Source organism: Pongo abelii, chromosome 9, assembly GCF_028885655.2.
Source record: "Pongo abelii isolate AG06213 chromosome 9, NHGRI_mPonAbe1-v2.0_pri, whole genome shotgun sequence".
Classification (NCBI taxonomy): domain Eukaryota; kingdom Metazoa; phylum Chordata; class Mammalia; order Primates; family Hominidae; genus Pongo; species Pongo abelii.
In genome coordinates, this window is record NC_071994.2 from 75,998,847 (window position 1) to 76,014,648 (window position 15,802).

Below are 15,802 nucleotides of genomic sequence, written 5' to 3' on the forward strand. Positions count from 1 at the left end.
CAGTAAGAGGAGGCATTGCCTAAAAGTCAGAGCCATGCCACAGTGAGATGGGCTGCCCTGCAGGATGCTGAGCGTCTATCATTTATTTACTCACTCCTGCTCAGTGCCCAGCACTGGGGCTAGAACTGGATGCAGCAACTCCAGGACCTCCCAGTCTATTAGACAGACGAGTCAATAGACACCTGGAACACAGCACTGCTGAGGACGAGGATCAAAGGTGCTGGGGACTTGGGAAGGGCAGTCTAACCTAGAAAGGAGGCTAGCAGTAAGGGAAGGTGCCCTGGAGGATTTGGCACCTGAGCCGAAAGTTGAAGGATGAATTAAAAATTGCCCAGAGAAGCTGGGAGGAGCTGCAGAGGGGTGAGTCATGCAGGAGAGGTCAAGGGAGCAGCAAGGGAGAACAGTGAGTGAGGCCAGAGGGAGAAGCAGGGGCTTGGATCTTAGAGTGAGACATCTGAGTTTTATGCTGGAGACAATGGGGAAACCAGTGAAGGGTTATGCCAAGAGAGGGACCTGGTCAGAAAGTATTTCAGAAGGCCGGGCGTGGTGGCTCACGCCTGTAACCCTAGCACTTTGGGAGGCTGTGGTGGGCGGATCACCTGAGGTCAGTAGTTCAAGACCAGCCCGGCCAACGTGGTGAAACTCTGCCTCTACTAAAAATACAAAAATTAGCCAGGCGTGGTGGCTTATGCCGGTAATCCCAGCTACTTGGGAGGCTGAGGCAGGAGAATCGCTTGAACCTGGGAGGCGGAGGTTGTAGTGAGTCGAGATCGCGCCATTGCACTCCAGCCTGGGCGACGAGCGAGACTCCATCTCAAAAAAAAAAAATTTTTTTTTAAAAGAAAGTATTTTAGAAGCATCAGCATTAACAAGAGCAGAGAGAGTGAGAGCGACAGCGAGAGATACCACAATTGGCAGCACACAGTGCAGTGGAGAAGGGGCCACTGGGTGCAGGAAGACATGGTTCTGCAATACTTTTAGGGATAAAGAGACAGGAACAGGTTTCTTATTTATTTTGAGACACAGTCATGCTGTCACCCAGGCTGGAGTGCAGTGGCACACAATCTCAGCTCACTGCAGCCTTGACTTCCTGGGCTCAAGCAATCCTCCCACATCAGCCTCCCTAGTAGCTGGGACTATAGGTGTATGCCACCATGCCCGGCTAATTTTTGCATTTTTTTTGTAGAGTCATAGTTTTGCCATGTTGCCCAGGCTAGTCTTGAACTCCTGAGCTTAAGTGATCCTCCCACCTCGGCCTCCCAAAGTGTTGGGATTACAGGCATGAGCCACTGCACCTGGCCCAGAACATTATTTAGAAGGAAAACCCCATGTGACTTGGTGACTGATGGGATAGGGGTAGAGGGGACAAAGGAGAACTTGGAGTCAAAGTGCTCACATTTCTGGTTGCAGTGCCTGGGGAAAAATTATGCAATGAAAATGTATGTGTCGGCAGGGTGAGTTGGCTCACACCTGTAATCTCAGCACTTTGGGAGGCCACGGTGGGCAGATCACCTGAGGTCAGGAGTTCAAGACCAGCCTGGCCAACATAGTGAAACCCTGTTTCTAATAAAAATACAAAAAATTAGCCGGGTGTGGTGGCGGGTGCCTGTAATCTCAGATACTTGGGAGGTTGAGGCAGGAGAATAGCTTGAACCCGGGAGGCGGAGGTTGCAGTGAGCCGAGATGGCGCCATTGCACTCCAGCTTGGGCAACAAGAGAGAAACTCCATCTCAAAAAAAAAAAAGTATATGTCTGGGCTCAGTGAATTTATGACACCTTGGAGAGGAGATGGCAAGTAGGCCGTTGGAGGTAGTCTTTGGCTCAGGGAAGTGGTCTGGTTCGCGATGGAGATTTAGCTGTGAGAGACAGAAGCCTGCCTCTGGAATGAGAAGAGAAGCTGTGGAACTCTAGGGATGGTGGCGAGGCGGGTGTGGGCACTGGAAAAGCGGGCGGAGGCAAGGTGGGGGGTTACGCTTGGGCTGAATGACAGGCGTCTGTGCTGGATGCTTCCCGTGCAGCCCTCCAGACCCACTCCCCACCCTTCCTGCCCTGCTCAGCTCCGGGAGGCTTCCTTGCCCTCAGCCTTCCACATGGAGCATCAGGCGGGAGATGGGGAGGGAGAAGGGCAGGGCTGCGGCTTTATTCCCCAGTTCTCCTCCTATGGGGTTTCTTCAGTCAGCTGTGTCGCTTGACAGAAGGTCACAGCTCCGCTGAGGGCCCTGTCCACACACTCCAACAGACCCCTGAGGGTTCCTGTCCTGGGAAAACTGCACTCCGCTGTCTCTGGCAGTCTCCCTCCGCTCCTCCTGCACCTGGGCGAATGGTCCTTTTATTAAACTCTCCACAAACGACCCAATCCGCGCCATCGCTCCCCCACCCCGGGTCACTGCCGATACATATTCTCAGACGCTGCGATGTCGGCCCTTCAGAAACAGGCCAGCTGGTACGACTTGTATCAACCCTCCCTCCTCCAGGTGCCGCAGACTCGCCCTTTAACCACCCGTTGAAGTCAAATGAGCCGTCTTCAGCAGAGATTTTCAGGCAAATAGCAGAGGACTGGGCAGGAACAGAAGGGAAAAAATGAGCAGAGAGTGGGTGGGGGCGGCACAGGAACCCGACGGGCACTGAGCGCCTCAGCCATGACCGCTGCACACCCAATTGTAGCTCATCCTCCCAAGACGCCTGTGTGTCTGCTCCGGTCCTCTAAGAAGCAAATAGGATTAGTTGCGCAGGAAATGTACCTGGAGAAACCGTGAAGTATGAAGGGAAGGGAGCAGGAGCGCGCACAGTGCAGCCTGACACCTGCGAGTGGAGACAGGGAGGGGAAGAGGGAGGGAGAGTGCAGCGAGGTCCCGGGAGCAGCTCAGCCAGCCTCTGGGGAGCCCTCACGCAAAGCTTGCCCTTTGGAGGAGTCCTGTGTCTTGCAGGAATGGGCCAGCCCTGGTATCCCCACCACACGTAAGCATTGAGGGCAGCTCAGGGGCAGTAGCTTCAGCTCAGATGCCTAGGGGGGAAGCTGCTGGAACTGTCAGCTGTGCTCCCCGCACCAGCTACTCTTCAAGAGCTGAGCAGTGCACCTCCGCAGCCACCACAGCCCGTGAAGCCACCCGGGTTTATAGCTAGGCAGGAGTGGACAGAGTGCCGGCTCTGAACTCTGGTCTGCCCTCAGAAACAGGCCAGCTGATATGACTTGTATTAATTCTCCCTACTCCAGGTACCGCAGACTCGCCCTTAAGCACCACCCGTTGAAGTCAAATGAGCCGTCTTCAGCAGAGATTTTCAGGCAAATAGCAGAGGCCTACGATGTGCTGAGTGACCGTGAGTAGCTGTGGGGCTGAGCACCCCGCGTGATTAGGATCATTTCTTAAGTCTCCAGACTGTTGGGTTTTCTGAGGGGGCCCAATAGCGAGGAAGCATCCTTCTTCCCTGCCTAGAATCTAGACACACAGAGAAGACAGAAAATGGACCTGCCTTTCTCAGTAGAAGCAAGCTGAGGTGGAGGACATGGGGTGTGGAGCCCAGGATTACAATGACTCGCTCACCCTGGCAGGCAGTGTGGGAGCTGGGGCACATTCTCCACACATCCCTATGCCCTGGGGGGACGGGACCTTCCCCAGGAGGAACAGAATAAGGGTCTTGCAGCTACGGGAAAGAAAGCTGAAGCTGGGCAGCCGTGCCCACCTGTCCCTCCCAGAGGTCCTTCCCAGTGGCTGAGTGTCCATTTCCCCAGCGCCAGCAAGAGCAGGAAGAGGCAGAGAAAGGCCAGGAGTAATTAGGAAATCTGTCTCCTACGGAAACCAGCAGAGTGAAGAAAGTGTGATCCCTGCCCCAGCACCCAGGGCCGTCCTGCGGGGCTTTCCCTGGGGGCTTGTCCTGGAGACTAATCCTGGTTCCTGCAGAAGTACAGCTAGAAGATCACTGAGGTTTCTACAGCCCCGAGTTTTCAGGACTTCAGGGTCCTTAGACTCTAGGATTTCAAAGTTCTAAAATTTGGAGGCTCTAGAATTCTTAGCTTCTAAAATGTCAAGGTTCTACGATTCCGTTTACCCCAGATAAGACAGTGGCCATGATGACTGAGTTAGGCCAAATCCCAGGGCCATGGCCTGAGCCTCAGTCTCTCAGTTATTCCCCTAATCTCTCACCCTGCCCCCAGCAAACTCAAGGCTTTCCCGTCTCTCTTCTGGGCTACAGGAGCCATACCTAGGTCCTCCCAGAATGAAATGGAACCCCTGACTCCTAGGGTCTCATTCCAAAGACTGCCAGACAGCAGGCACTTTGGGATCAGGCTGCTTCTGCCCCTTCCCTTTCTCCATATCCACCTGCTTCCCAGCCCCTCCACCTATCTCAGCCCCCAAAGTTGGACACCTCCTTAAGGTGATGCCCATCCACAGCCATGAAGAGAGGCATCTACGACAAGTTTGGAGAAGAGGGCCTGAAGGGTGGGATTCCTTTGGAGTTTGGATCCCAGACCCCGTGGACAACTGGTTACGTCTTCCATGGCAAACCTGAAAAGGTGTTCCATGAGTTCTTTGGTGGAAACAACCCCTTCAGTGGTAAGAGGTCTTCCTCCCCCACCTTGCCTTACGGAGAAAGGACACAGCTATAAGTGATGCTTTTCATTGAGTAGTTTTGTTTTTATTCTTACTTTATTATTTTATTTTATTTACTTACTTTTTTTGGAGATGGAGACTCACTCTGTTGCCCAGGCTGGAGTGCAGTGGCGCGATCTTGGCTCACTGCAACCTCTGTCTCCCGGGTTCAAATGATTCTCCTGCCTCAGCCTCCCGAGTAGCTGGGACTACAGGCGCACGCTGCCACACCCGGTTAATTTTTTAATGTTTTTAGTAGAGACGAGGTTTCACCATGTTGCCCAGGCTGGTTTCGAACTCCTGAGCTCAGGCAATCTGCCCGCCTTGGCCTCCCAAAATGCTAGGATTACAGGCATGAGCCACCGTGCCCAGCCTATTTTTACTTTAATAAATATATATAACACATTGCAAAAGAAAAAGTAAAACAGAATTCATTGAAAAAGAAATACATTCTAGCCCTCCATTTTCTTTTTCTTTCTTTTTATTTTTTTTTAGATGGAGTCCTGTTCTGTCACCCAGGCTGGAGTACAGTTGCATGATCTCAGCTCACTGCAACCTCCGCCTCCCGGGTTCAAGCAGTTCTCCCTGCCTCAGCCTCCTGAGTAGCTGGGATTACAGGCACCCACCACCACACCCAGCTAATAATTTTATATTTTTTAGTAGAGATGTGGTTTCACCATGTCTGCCAGGCTGGTCTTGAACTCCTGACCTCAGCTGATCTGCCCACCTCTGCCTCCCAAAGTGCTGGGATTACAGGTGTGAGCCACCACGCCTGGCTAATTTTTGTATTTTTCATAGAGTAGAGACAGGGTTTCGCCATGTTGGCCAGGCTGGTCTTGAACTCCTGACCTCAGGTGATCTGCCCACCTCGGCCTCCCAAAGTGCTGGGATTACAGGCATGAGCCACCTTGTCTGGCCCAGCCCTCCATTTTCTTCCTCAGAAGCAGCTACTAGGGAAGCAGCTACTAGTAAACAGTTTATGTATCCTTCCAGAAACTTTCCATGCATGTATGAGCTGTATTTATTTTTATGTAAGCCCTTTATTTTGTTAAGGAAATAAGGCCACATTTTACACACTGATTTTTTTTCACTTAATATATCTTGGAGATTATCTTATATGTTATGCTATATATAGATCTACTTTATTCACTTATATGCAAATCTATATACTATGTACAGATCTGCATAAGATTTCATTGTACAGATGTCTATTAGGGATCCATTGCAGAAGCAAATACTGTTTTAGCCATGTGAAGCAGAAAGAGGTTTAAAACAGGGAATTAAGTGCTTTAAAAAATCACTGAGGCCAGGTGTGGTGGCTCACTCCTATAATCCCAGCACTTTGGGAGGCTGAGGTGGCTGGATCGCTTGAGTGTAGGAGTTTGGTGCCAACCTGGGCAACATAGCCAAACCCCATCTCTACAAAAAATGTGCCAGGAATGGTGGTGTGTGTCTGTAGTTCCAGCTACTCAGGAGGCTGAGGTGGGAGAATCGCCTGAGCCCAGGAGGCTGAGGCTGCAGTGAGCCAAGACTGGGCCACTGCACTCCAGCCTGGGTGACAGATTGAGACCTTGTCTCAAAAAAATAAAATAAATAAATAAATAAATAATCATTGAAAGGCCTGGGTGAGAAGGCTGTAAGCTGGCCCTGTAGGAAATCTTCCAAGAACACCACCTCTAAACTGGCCCACAAGGAGAGCTGCTGTCTCTGCCACAGTCAAAAAGAAGGAATCAGGAAATGTCACCGTTGCATTCCAGAGCACACCATAAATGTAGCTGCAACTGCTGCCTCACTTGCCTCTGACAGGCATGAAACTCGTGGGTGGACACACAAAGGCTGCTGCAGAAAAACCTAGTATTTCCACAACAGTGCTCACCAGCTCCAGACAGAGCCATGGAGAGATGCCTGCCGCCTTCTTCCTGCCTCCCAAGTAGCTCAGGAACTACCTGATGAACAGAATTCAAAGCCAGAACCTTAGCTGCAAGAGAGTCTGGGGGATGTTCCTTTTGGCTCTACAGATTCTCTAGCAGGGAAGGTGTGCAAGAAGGAGGACAGAGCGGATGCCAAGTGCCAGCATGCCTACCATGGGTGTTTTATAATTTATTATTATTAGAGTCTTGCTCTGTTGCCCAGGCTGGAGTGCAGTGGCACAATCTTGGCTCACTGCAACCTCTGCCTCGTGGGTTCAAGCGATTCTCCTGCCTCAGCCACCCGAGTAGCTGGGATTACAGGTGGGCACCAGAACGCCTGGCTAATTTTTGTATTTTTAGTAGCGATGGGGTTTCCACTCAACACTGGCCAGACTGATTTTGAACTTCTGACCTCAGGTGATCTGCCTGCATCATCCTCCCAAAGTGCTGGGATTACAGGCACGAGCCACCATGCCAGGTCTAATTTATTATTTTTTATTACTGTCTTATTGATGGGTAGTTTCTTTCCAGTCTTTTGCTAACATTGTATTTGTGGGAAGATACCTCTTGTCTCTTTTGCAGTTAAAACAGTTCTTGTGCTATTTATAGTTTCCCTAATATGCTTGTCTCCCTACCAGACTGGGAGCTCCTCCAGGTCTGATTGATCTCAGATTAGCCAAACCCCAGCCTAGCATCTGACAAGAGTGAGTGTGGATGGGTGGATGCATGAAATGAAGGAAGGACAGATAGATGAATGGATGAGTTGGTATATGAATGAATAGATGAGCACATGGTGGGTGGGTGGGTAGGCAGATGGATGGCTGGGTAGGCGGATGGATGGGTGGGTGGGCGGAAGGATGGCTGGGTGGGCGGAAGGATGGCTGGGTGGGCGGAAGGATGGCTGGGTGGGCGGATGGATGGCTGGGTGGGCGGAAGGATGGCTGGGTGGGCGGAAGGATGGCTGGGTGGGCGGAAGGGTGGCTGGGTGGGCGGATGGATGGCTGGGTGGGCGGAAGGATGGCTGGGTAGCTGGATGGGTGCATGATCCCAGGTCTCAGACAAACTGACCAAGAGTTGATTTCTGAGGCTCAGACTCATCTTGCAAAGGCAGTGAAAAGACCTTCACACCTGACTTCCTGGCTCCAGTTATGCCCACATAAGGCCTAGATTTTCACTGCCTGTTTTCTCCTACACCCCTTGCCCCTTCTCCCTGACTATACTTCAGCCTTTCTGAACTTCAAATTTCTTTCCTTCTCTTTTCTGTGCCAATACGTGGGTTATAGCCCCTCTGCCTCAGAGACTGCTTCCACTGTATGCCACCCTCACATGTCTGCCAGAGGAAGCTGAGTTTATAAGCTCCACGTGAGACTGAAAACAGCAAGGGGCTTCAAGTAGCGGGCCTGTTTCCAATCCATGCACTGCCATTTGTGAACTGTGTGATCCTGGGAAAATTTCACCCCTCTGAAACCCCAGCTTCCTAACCATTACATAGCCAAAATAATCATTAAGGCTCAAGTGCTTTTACCAGATGAGATAACGTTTATGAAAAGGGGCTTTGCAGTCGGCCGGGCATGGTAGCTCACACCTGTAATCCCAGCACTTCGGGAGGCCAAGGCTGGCGGATCACCTGAGGTCTGGAGTTCGAGACCAGCCTGACCACCATGGAGAAAACCCATCTCGACTTAAAAAAAAAAAAAAAAAAAAAAAGCCAGGCGCAGTGGTGCATGCCTATAATCCCAGCTACTTAGGAGGCTGAGGTAGGAGAATCGCTTGAACCGAGGAGGTGGAGGTTGCAGTGAGCCGAGATTGCGCCTTTGCACTCCAGCCTGGGCAACAAGAGCGAGACTCCATCTCAAAAAAAAAAAAAAAAAAAAAGAAAAAGAAAAAAGAAAAAGAAAAGGAAAGGGGCTTTGCAGTCCAAAAATGCCATACGGTGGACCTTGTCTCTCTACCTGTCTCAGTTCAAAGGAGCCAAGCAAGTCTACAGGGTCTCACTTATTGGGAAAGGTCAGGCTCAGGGTCTGGGCTTCCTTAGGCAGTGCCCAGAAGCTATACTGCCTTAGTGCTCCACCCCAAGGGTTCCTGAGTCCCATCTCCCTACAGTGTTGAGGGGCTGGGCTTCCTGTGGACTGGCTATTGGGGTGTTTACTGCCTGGTACACTGTAGGTCTGGGTGAACAAGTGAATTCAGCAATGCAACAGGAGGACCAGATGATTCGCGGGCCTCTTGATTGCCCATCACATCTTAGAGGAACATAGTGTAGTCACCTCACCATCCCTGCCTAAGGCCATTTCACCATTCTAGCCTGTGAAGTTCATTCCATGGCATTAACCATGAGAGGCAGAATATGGAAACTCTTAACCATAGCACCCCTTGAGTTTACAGCTTATGAAGGGCTTCCACATCTAGCGATGCAGTGTGGCACAGTGGTTAAGGACACAGGTTCCGTAGTCATATTGTCCTGTGGTTCAGATCCCAACTCTACTGCTTACTAGCTATGGGACTTAAGCATTTTGTTTGGCCTCCCTGGACCAATGAAATAATAATGTAAGGTTCCAAAAATAGCACCTGACGCATAGTAAGCTCTTGGCAAGTTTTAGCTCTTCATCTTAATGGTGGAAGGCAGGTCAGGCATTATTACCCCAACCCACAGACCAAGACACTGAAGCCCACGGATCACACAGCACATCAGGGGCAGAGCCAGGATGGGGCTGTCTTTGCACTGGGAGGAAGGATGGGGGCAGCAGGAGGGGTTATGGGTGCAGAGCTGGGCAGGGGCGAAAGAAATTGAGGAAAGAGGAGTTTGGGGGATGCTGGTGGCCTCTCAAATTGTTAGGGACCAACCCTTTCCCTTCCCCATCTCAGCTGACAGCTTTATAGAAACTTGAATCTGGGGTCTTTAGCAGTCTTGGGCTGGGCTGGACAGCGAAGGGGAATGGAGTCTGGGGAAGAGTAGGGAGGACTGGCAGGCTCTGACCTTCCTGCCGAGAACTACCAGCAGTCTCTTCTGGCACTCCCGAGCGCGGCCACCAGAGGGAGCGCCTCCCTTTCCTGAGACAGCCAGAGTTACAGGGTCCGAGTTGTGAATAAGAGAGACGGGGAAGCGGTGGGGGGGCGGGGGGGAATGTCCCAAGCGGAGGTGAAGCAGGGGGAAGTGGCAAAGGATGATAATCACTGCATCTGCAGTTGAAGACAGCTCCTTGGCTTGGCCAGTCTGAGAGGTGGTTATAGAATGCTGGGTATTACACAGGACACTGAAGAGGTTGGGGAGCATATCTGGATAGGGAGGCGGAGTGTGTGTGTATGTGTGTGTGTGTGTGCGTGCGCGTGTATACATGCATGTCTGGGTCTCTGGATACAATTTCTCTTACTCCTCTCCCTACCTCCTGCAGAGTTTTTTGATGCAGAAGGAAGTGAGGTGGATTTGAATTTTGGGGGGCTCCAGGGCCGAGGGGTCAAGAAGCAGGACCCCCCAGTCGAACGGGATCTCTACCTGTCCCTGGAGGACTTATTCTTTGGCTGCACCAAAAAAATTAAGATCTCCAGAAGGGTGAGTACTCAGCTTGCTCCTCCTGGGAGCCACCTATCTCCTGCAGCCTAGCAGCTGCCTCCTCCCTTACCCGGGCGGGAGGACTCAGGGATGGTCTCTGATGGAATTATGGAACCTTAGATTCAGAGACCTAGGATTTTAGAATTCTGGAATCTGAAATTCAGAAGGGACAACTGAGGACATTAGCCAGGTTCTTTCCTAGTGCAGGAGTGCCCTCTGCAGCCTTCCCAACTGGGACAGGCTCTTTCCCGTCCTTTCTTTCAGTTCAGCCCCATCCCCGTAGGAACTGGAAAGGCTCTGAATGGGAGGACTCTCCTCTGAATTCTTCCCTCTGGGCTTTACCAGACCATATTCCCAGGATTTCATCAGGGTGCATGCCTTGTGCATAAGAAAGAACAGTGGGCCTGGAGGGTGGGCTGGGAGACAGTCCCCAACTGAGGGTTGAGGAAGACCCTCAGTGCCTCGTGTCTAGTCCTGGCTTGGCCCTGTCCCATGGCCCAGCCCTGTGCCAGGCATAAGAGCAAGCCCTGTCCACCTTTGCCCAGCAGAGGAGATGCCAGTGCGGCCATGCTTTCCACAGATGGCACTCATCTAGACATGCGACTGGGGAGTGGAAGGATCCCCAGTGGGGAATGCACTGGGGGAGGCTTAGATATGTTGACTTTCATTTCTCTCTTTGGGATTAAGAGACTTGCTGGAGGCTCAGGGCCGGGCCTCTGGGATTTGGAGAGAGGAATGGAGTACATTTTCACCGTGTATCTGTTAGTGGCCAGGGCTGGAGCTGTGTGTTTGATCAACTAATGGTGACTGCTTGGCATCTCAGCCCCCAGCCCCAGTCTTGTGGCATCCTCTGCCATCCTGGAATCATAAGTTCTTGGTTGTCATGGCACAAGATGGGAGTGGGAGTGGCTCAGGGCAGGCTCTCCCCATTGCTAGAGGATTGAGCCCAAGTACAAATCCCATAGAGCATCTTTCACATGTGCAAAGGTCGCCTGAGTGTTCATGAAAATCTGAGCAAATCTCGACTGTACTCATGGAAGTCCTAAGCAGACCTCCCCACACCTGATATGTTGCTGCAGGTGCTGAATGAGGATGGGTACTCCTCCACCATCAGGGACAAGATCCTGACCATTGATGTGAAGCCCGGTTGGAGGCAGGGCACACGCATCACCTTTGAGAAGGAAGGGGACCAGGTGAGGGGGGAAGAAGCTGACTCAGGTCAGTCACTGAGCTGAGGTGGTGGAAAGACTGAGGAGGAAAGGAAGGGAAAGGAGGCAATACTTTTTCCTGCCCCTGTGAGCCTTGGTCTGTAGAGAGCCGAGTCTGCAGAGTGGGTGAGATGGGATCCCTAATGTTCCTTCCAAGGAACAGAGCCTTAGCCTTACAATGCTTCTGTGAACAGGCAGCCCAGGGACTGTCCCCATTTTACAGAGTGGGAAATGGGGGCCCAGAGAAGAATGGGACTTGCCCAGGGCAAGAACATGAGAGCTGAAAGGAGATCCCAGTCTGAACTCCAGTGTTTTCCTGATTTTCTTCAGTGCTTCTCAGAATAAAGCCCAACTACAGTAGCTACTCAGAAACCATTTAATCATAATAATTGTATTTACTTATTTATTTATTTAATTTTATTTTGAGATGGAGTCTCACTTTGTCACCCAGGCTGGAGTGAGGTGGCACGATCTCAGCTCATTGCAGCCTCCACCTCCTGGATTCAAGCGATATCCTGCCCCAGCCTCCCGAGTAGCTGAGACTACAGGCACGCACCACCACGCACAGCTAATTTTCTTTTTTTTTTTTTTTGAGACAGTCTCGCTTTGTTACCCAGGCTGGAAGGCAGTGTGATCTCGGCTCACTGCAAACTCCGCCTCCTGGGTTCAAGTTATTCTGCTGCCTCAGCTTCCCCAGTAGCTGGGATTACAGGCATGCACCACCATACCCGGCTGATTTTTGTATTTTTAGTAGAGACAGGGTTTCACCATGTTGGCCAGGCTGGTCTTGAACTCCTGACCTTAGGTTATCCACCTGTCTCAGCCTCCCAAAGTGCTGGGATTACAGGCGTGAGCCACTGCACCTGGACACCCAACTAATTTTTGTATTTTTGTAGAGATAGGGTTTCTCCGTGTTGGCCAGACCGGCCTCGAAATCCTGACCTCAGGTGATACACCTGCCTCGGCCTCCCAAAGTGCCTGGGATTACAGGTGTGAGCCACCGTGCCTGGCCTATTAATAATAATTTTAAATTAAATATTATTTAAATAAAAACATAAATTTATTGTCCAAGGCGTGCTGAGTCCTTAAGTCCTGAGAAGAGGCATTCAGAGCCAGGAAAGACATATTCCTTTGCCTGCACTTTTTGCCCCCTTTCTCACCTATGAAACATCTACCTCCAGTCTGGCCTGGTGGCTCACACTTATAGCCCCAGCACTTTGGGAGGCCAAGGCAGGAGAATCACTTGAGCTCAGAAGTTTGAGACCAGCCTGGGCAACATAGCGAGACCTTGTCTCTACTAAAAACAAAAAAAGTTAGCTGGGCATGGTAGTGTGTGCCTGTGGTCCCAGATACTCAGGAGACTGAGGCAGGAGGATCTTTTGAGCCGAGGAGGTCGGTCAAGGCTGCAGTGAAGTATGATCATGCCACTGCACTTCAGCCTGGGCAACAGAGCGAGACCCTGTCTAAAACAAAACAAAACAAAACAAACAAAAAACAAATAAAACATCTACTTCAAAGAAACATGCTTCAAAACCCAGCTCCAGTGTTCCCCGCTCTGGGCAGCCTCCTCTGAGCCCCAGCCTCTGGGCTTCCCTTTATCATGTCTTGAGCATGCTGAGGATTCACCGTCAGTGTTAGGGGCCAGTCTGATTCCTCTGTCCCCAGCGCCCAGAAGAGACCTCAGCAGAGTTTTGGTGACTTAATGAAGTTTGGGACAGGGGTGTCATGCCTGGAGTTGCTAGCAAGACAGAGACATACGGGCAGTTGCCTGACGCCCCAGCTCAGTGTTCCACCTGCCTTCTGTCTGAGGAAGCCTCTGCGCCCCTCCAGCTGAGTGTGTCTATTTTGGGCATGCTCAGTACAGAAGTAATTCTGGGGGGATTCATTTGGGTAAGCTTCTCAGGCTTCTAATCCATCTGGGCTATGGGGGCCAAACTGAAAAGGCCCTTCCAGAAAACCTGCTCTCATCTCCCCATTGTACAGATGAAGACATGGAGACAAGTAGAGGCAGGAACTTGGCCAAGGTCACATGGCCAACTAGTCCTTGTCACCCTTTGGCGTCCCCTGCCCAGGGCCCCAACATCATCCCAGCAGACATCATTTTCATTGTAAAGGAGAAGCTACACCCTCGCTTTCGTAGGGAGAATGACAACCTCTTCTTCGTGAACCCCATTCCTCTGGGCAAGGTGAGTGGGCAAAGCGCAGGAGCAGTGCGAAGGAGATCAGAGTGAGCCCCGCCTGTCCTGGCCTAGGCTTGGTCTCCCCTCCCACAACCACCTGCCATCAGTCACTAAGCCCTGTGGATTCCACCCGCCAAATCACCATCCACTTGGTCCCCTCTGCTCATCTGCACCACCTGGATCTGTACACCAGATCTGCGCAGCAGGCCCTCCTCCCCACTTCTAATCTCCTCCAGGCTCTTCTCCTTAGGGATCCTGCCACACACTCGTCAGACCCTGCCACACTCCTGTCTGAACATTTTTGTGCCACTGGAGGCCCTCTGCGATCTGCTCCCTGCTTACCCCTTCCCCTGCACTCCAGCCCCTTCGCCGCATAGCACCCTGCCTGTGTGGTGCATTGTTACACCTCCGTTCTCATTTCTGCTGGGCCCTCTCCATGGAATGCTGTCTATTCACCTGACCCTATAGGGTCCTCATCAATAGCTACCACCACTGCTACCACTTCCTGCCCCACTCCTGAATGGTTTAGGGGCCTCTCCTTGGCTCCCACAAACGCTTTTATTCTATCTCCATCATTACATTTATACAACATCCATCTCACCTGCCAGATCCATCCACCTTTCCTGCCAGGGCAGAAAATTGCCTGGGTCATTCACCTATTAGTTCTTGAACAGCCTCGTCTCCCTTGTGCCCCAATCACAGTCTGGCACTGGACAGGTTCCTAAGGCGCCTTCTAAATAGGAGGGCCATGGTGACCCTCCTCAGCTCCACCTTCGTCCCTGACCTTCCCTAGGCTCTCACCTGCTGCACTGTGGAGGTGAGGACCCTAGATGACCGTCTGCTCAACATCCCCATCAATGACATCGTCCAGTAAGTCCATCTGCCTTGGGCCCCAGTAGCCAAGAGAAGGGCTAGTCTGCGATTTAGGTGGTAGTGTGACAGGTCTGCCCAGTAGAGTTGTACAGGCTGCCCCCAGCAGAAGGGTTCCCTGCTGAGGGGATAGAGAGGACCAAAACTGAACCCACACTCTGGCCAAGCTGTGGGCTGCAATCACCTGGCAAAAGGAACACCTTTTTCTAATCCACACAAAGGCACTGCAGAGGCTAGAGGCCCCCATTGTTGGGCAACTCCGTAGCCTCCATCCCCCCCAAACTTCTCATTAGAGTTCTGAGTTGCATCCCCTAAGTCCTTTTCCAAGAAAGGCCCTCTGCCCGTGCGGAGGTTTGCCTGGCAGCCCAGCACCCCCGCCCTCACCCCAGGGTTTGCTCACTTTTACTTCCCGTTTCCTGTATCTTAAAGTTTCTGGAATCCTCCATCAGAGACTCAGTGTAAACAGGTTTTCAGGGAGTGAGCTGTTTGGAACAAGCCAATCTCCTCTCCTTTCCCAACCAGTGGCTAAGAACCACTCCAGGTGAAGGCTGCAGTGACTGTCCCCTTCCTGGGGTTATGTGAGTAGGGGTTATGTGACAGGGACCTGCTGAGGTGCTGCTCTGGGATGCCCTCTAAGCTCCTTTCTTTATTCCTATTTCAGCCCCAAATACTTCAAGAAGGTGCCAGGTGAGGGGATGCCATTGCCGGAGGACCCCACTAAGAAAGGGGATCTCTTCATCTTCTTCGACATCCAGTTCCCCACCCGCCTCACACCCCAGAAGAAGCAGATGCTGCGCCAGGCATTGCTGACATGACTGTGGTGGGCTGGAGCAGGGGTGAGAGGAGGCTAGCTGGGCCTCACCCCACCCCTACCCACCATAGCCTCAGGGTGTGCAGGGGAGCCTGCTGCACAGATATGATACCAGGGTGGGAGGGTGCAGGGCTTAAACTGACATAATAAAGATCTATTTCCTGTCCTCCAGCTACACCCACAAGAGTACATTGGAGAGGAGCTTCATATTAGCCCTTCTTGTGGGGCACAGGGAAGAAAGAGGCCCAAGGAGCTGAGTGCCTGAATCCCTGTCCTGGCTTTGTGGGAAAGGGCAGGTAAGGGTTCAGATCCTCTGTGCTTCCACTTTGATAGAGTGTGGCAGGGCTGTGTGGCCTCTGAAGGTCTCTAGCTCTCCTCTGGCTTTTCATGACAGAAGAGACAATCTCTGGAGCATGATATGGTCATGTTAGAGACAGGACAACTAAAGCACAAAAGAAAACATTCGTTGCAGGTCACCCTGGCCTCAGTGGCAAAGCTGTCATCAGAACCTTGAAGGTGGCAGGGTGCGGTGGCTCACGCCTGGACTTTGGGAGGCCGAGGTGGGCGGATCACTTGAGGTCAGGAGTTCGAGACCAGCATGGCCAACATAGTGAAACCTCATCTCTACTAAATACAAAAATTAGCCAGGTGTGATGGTGGGCACCTGTAATCCCAGCTACTCCA

At 51.7% G+C, this 15,802-nt stretch overlaps 1 protein-coding gene across 5 annotated transcripts in view; it reads left to right on the forward strand.

Moving 5' to 3' along the window:
* The window catches only part of DNAJB13 (DnaJ heat shock protein family (Hsp40) member B13), a 28,203-nt gene extending 12,900 nt beyond the window's left edge, over nt 1-15,303 (forward strand). For 2 of the 5 annotated variants that reach the window (XM_054524806.2, XM_054524805.2), the window contains 7 exons: nt 3,215-3,318; nt 4,392-4,553; nt 9,892-10,049; nt 11,129-11,242; nt 13,330-13,443; nt 14,231-14,307; nt 14,969-15,295. In XM_054524806.2, coding sequence (XP_054380781.1) covers nt 4,394-4,553; nt 9,892-10,049; nt 11,129-11,242; nt 13,330-13,443; nt 14,231-14,307; nt 14,969-15,122 — 777 coding nt within the window. In that variant the 5' untranslated portion in view covers nt 3,215-3,318; nt 4,392-4,393 and the 3' untranslated portion in view covers nt 15,123-15,295. Of the gene's footprint in view, nt 1-3,214; nt 3,319-4,391; nt 4,554-9,891; nt 10,050-11,128; nt 11,243-13,329; nt 13,444-14,230; nt 14,308-14,968 lie in introns of all 5 variants that reach the window. The other 3 variants (XM_024255583.2, XM_054524803.1, XM_054524804.1) reach the window with 3 other exon arrangements.
* The last annotated feature ends 499 nt before the right edge of the window (nt 15,304-15,802 follow it).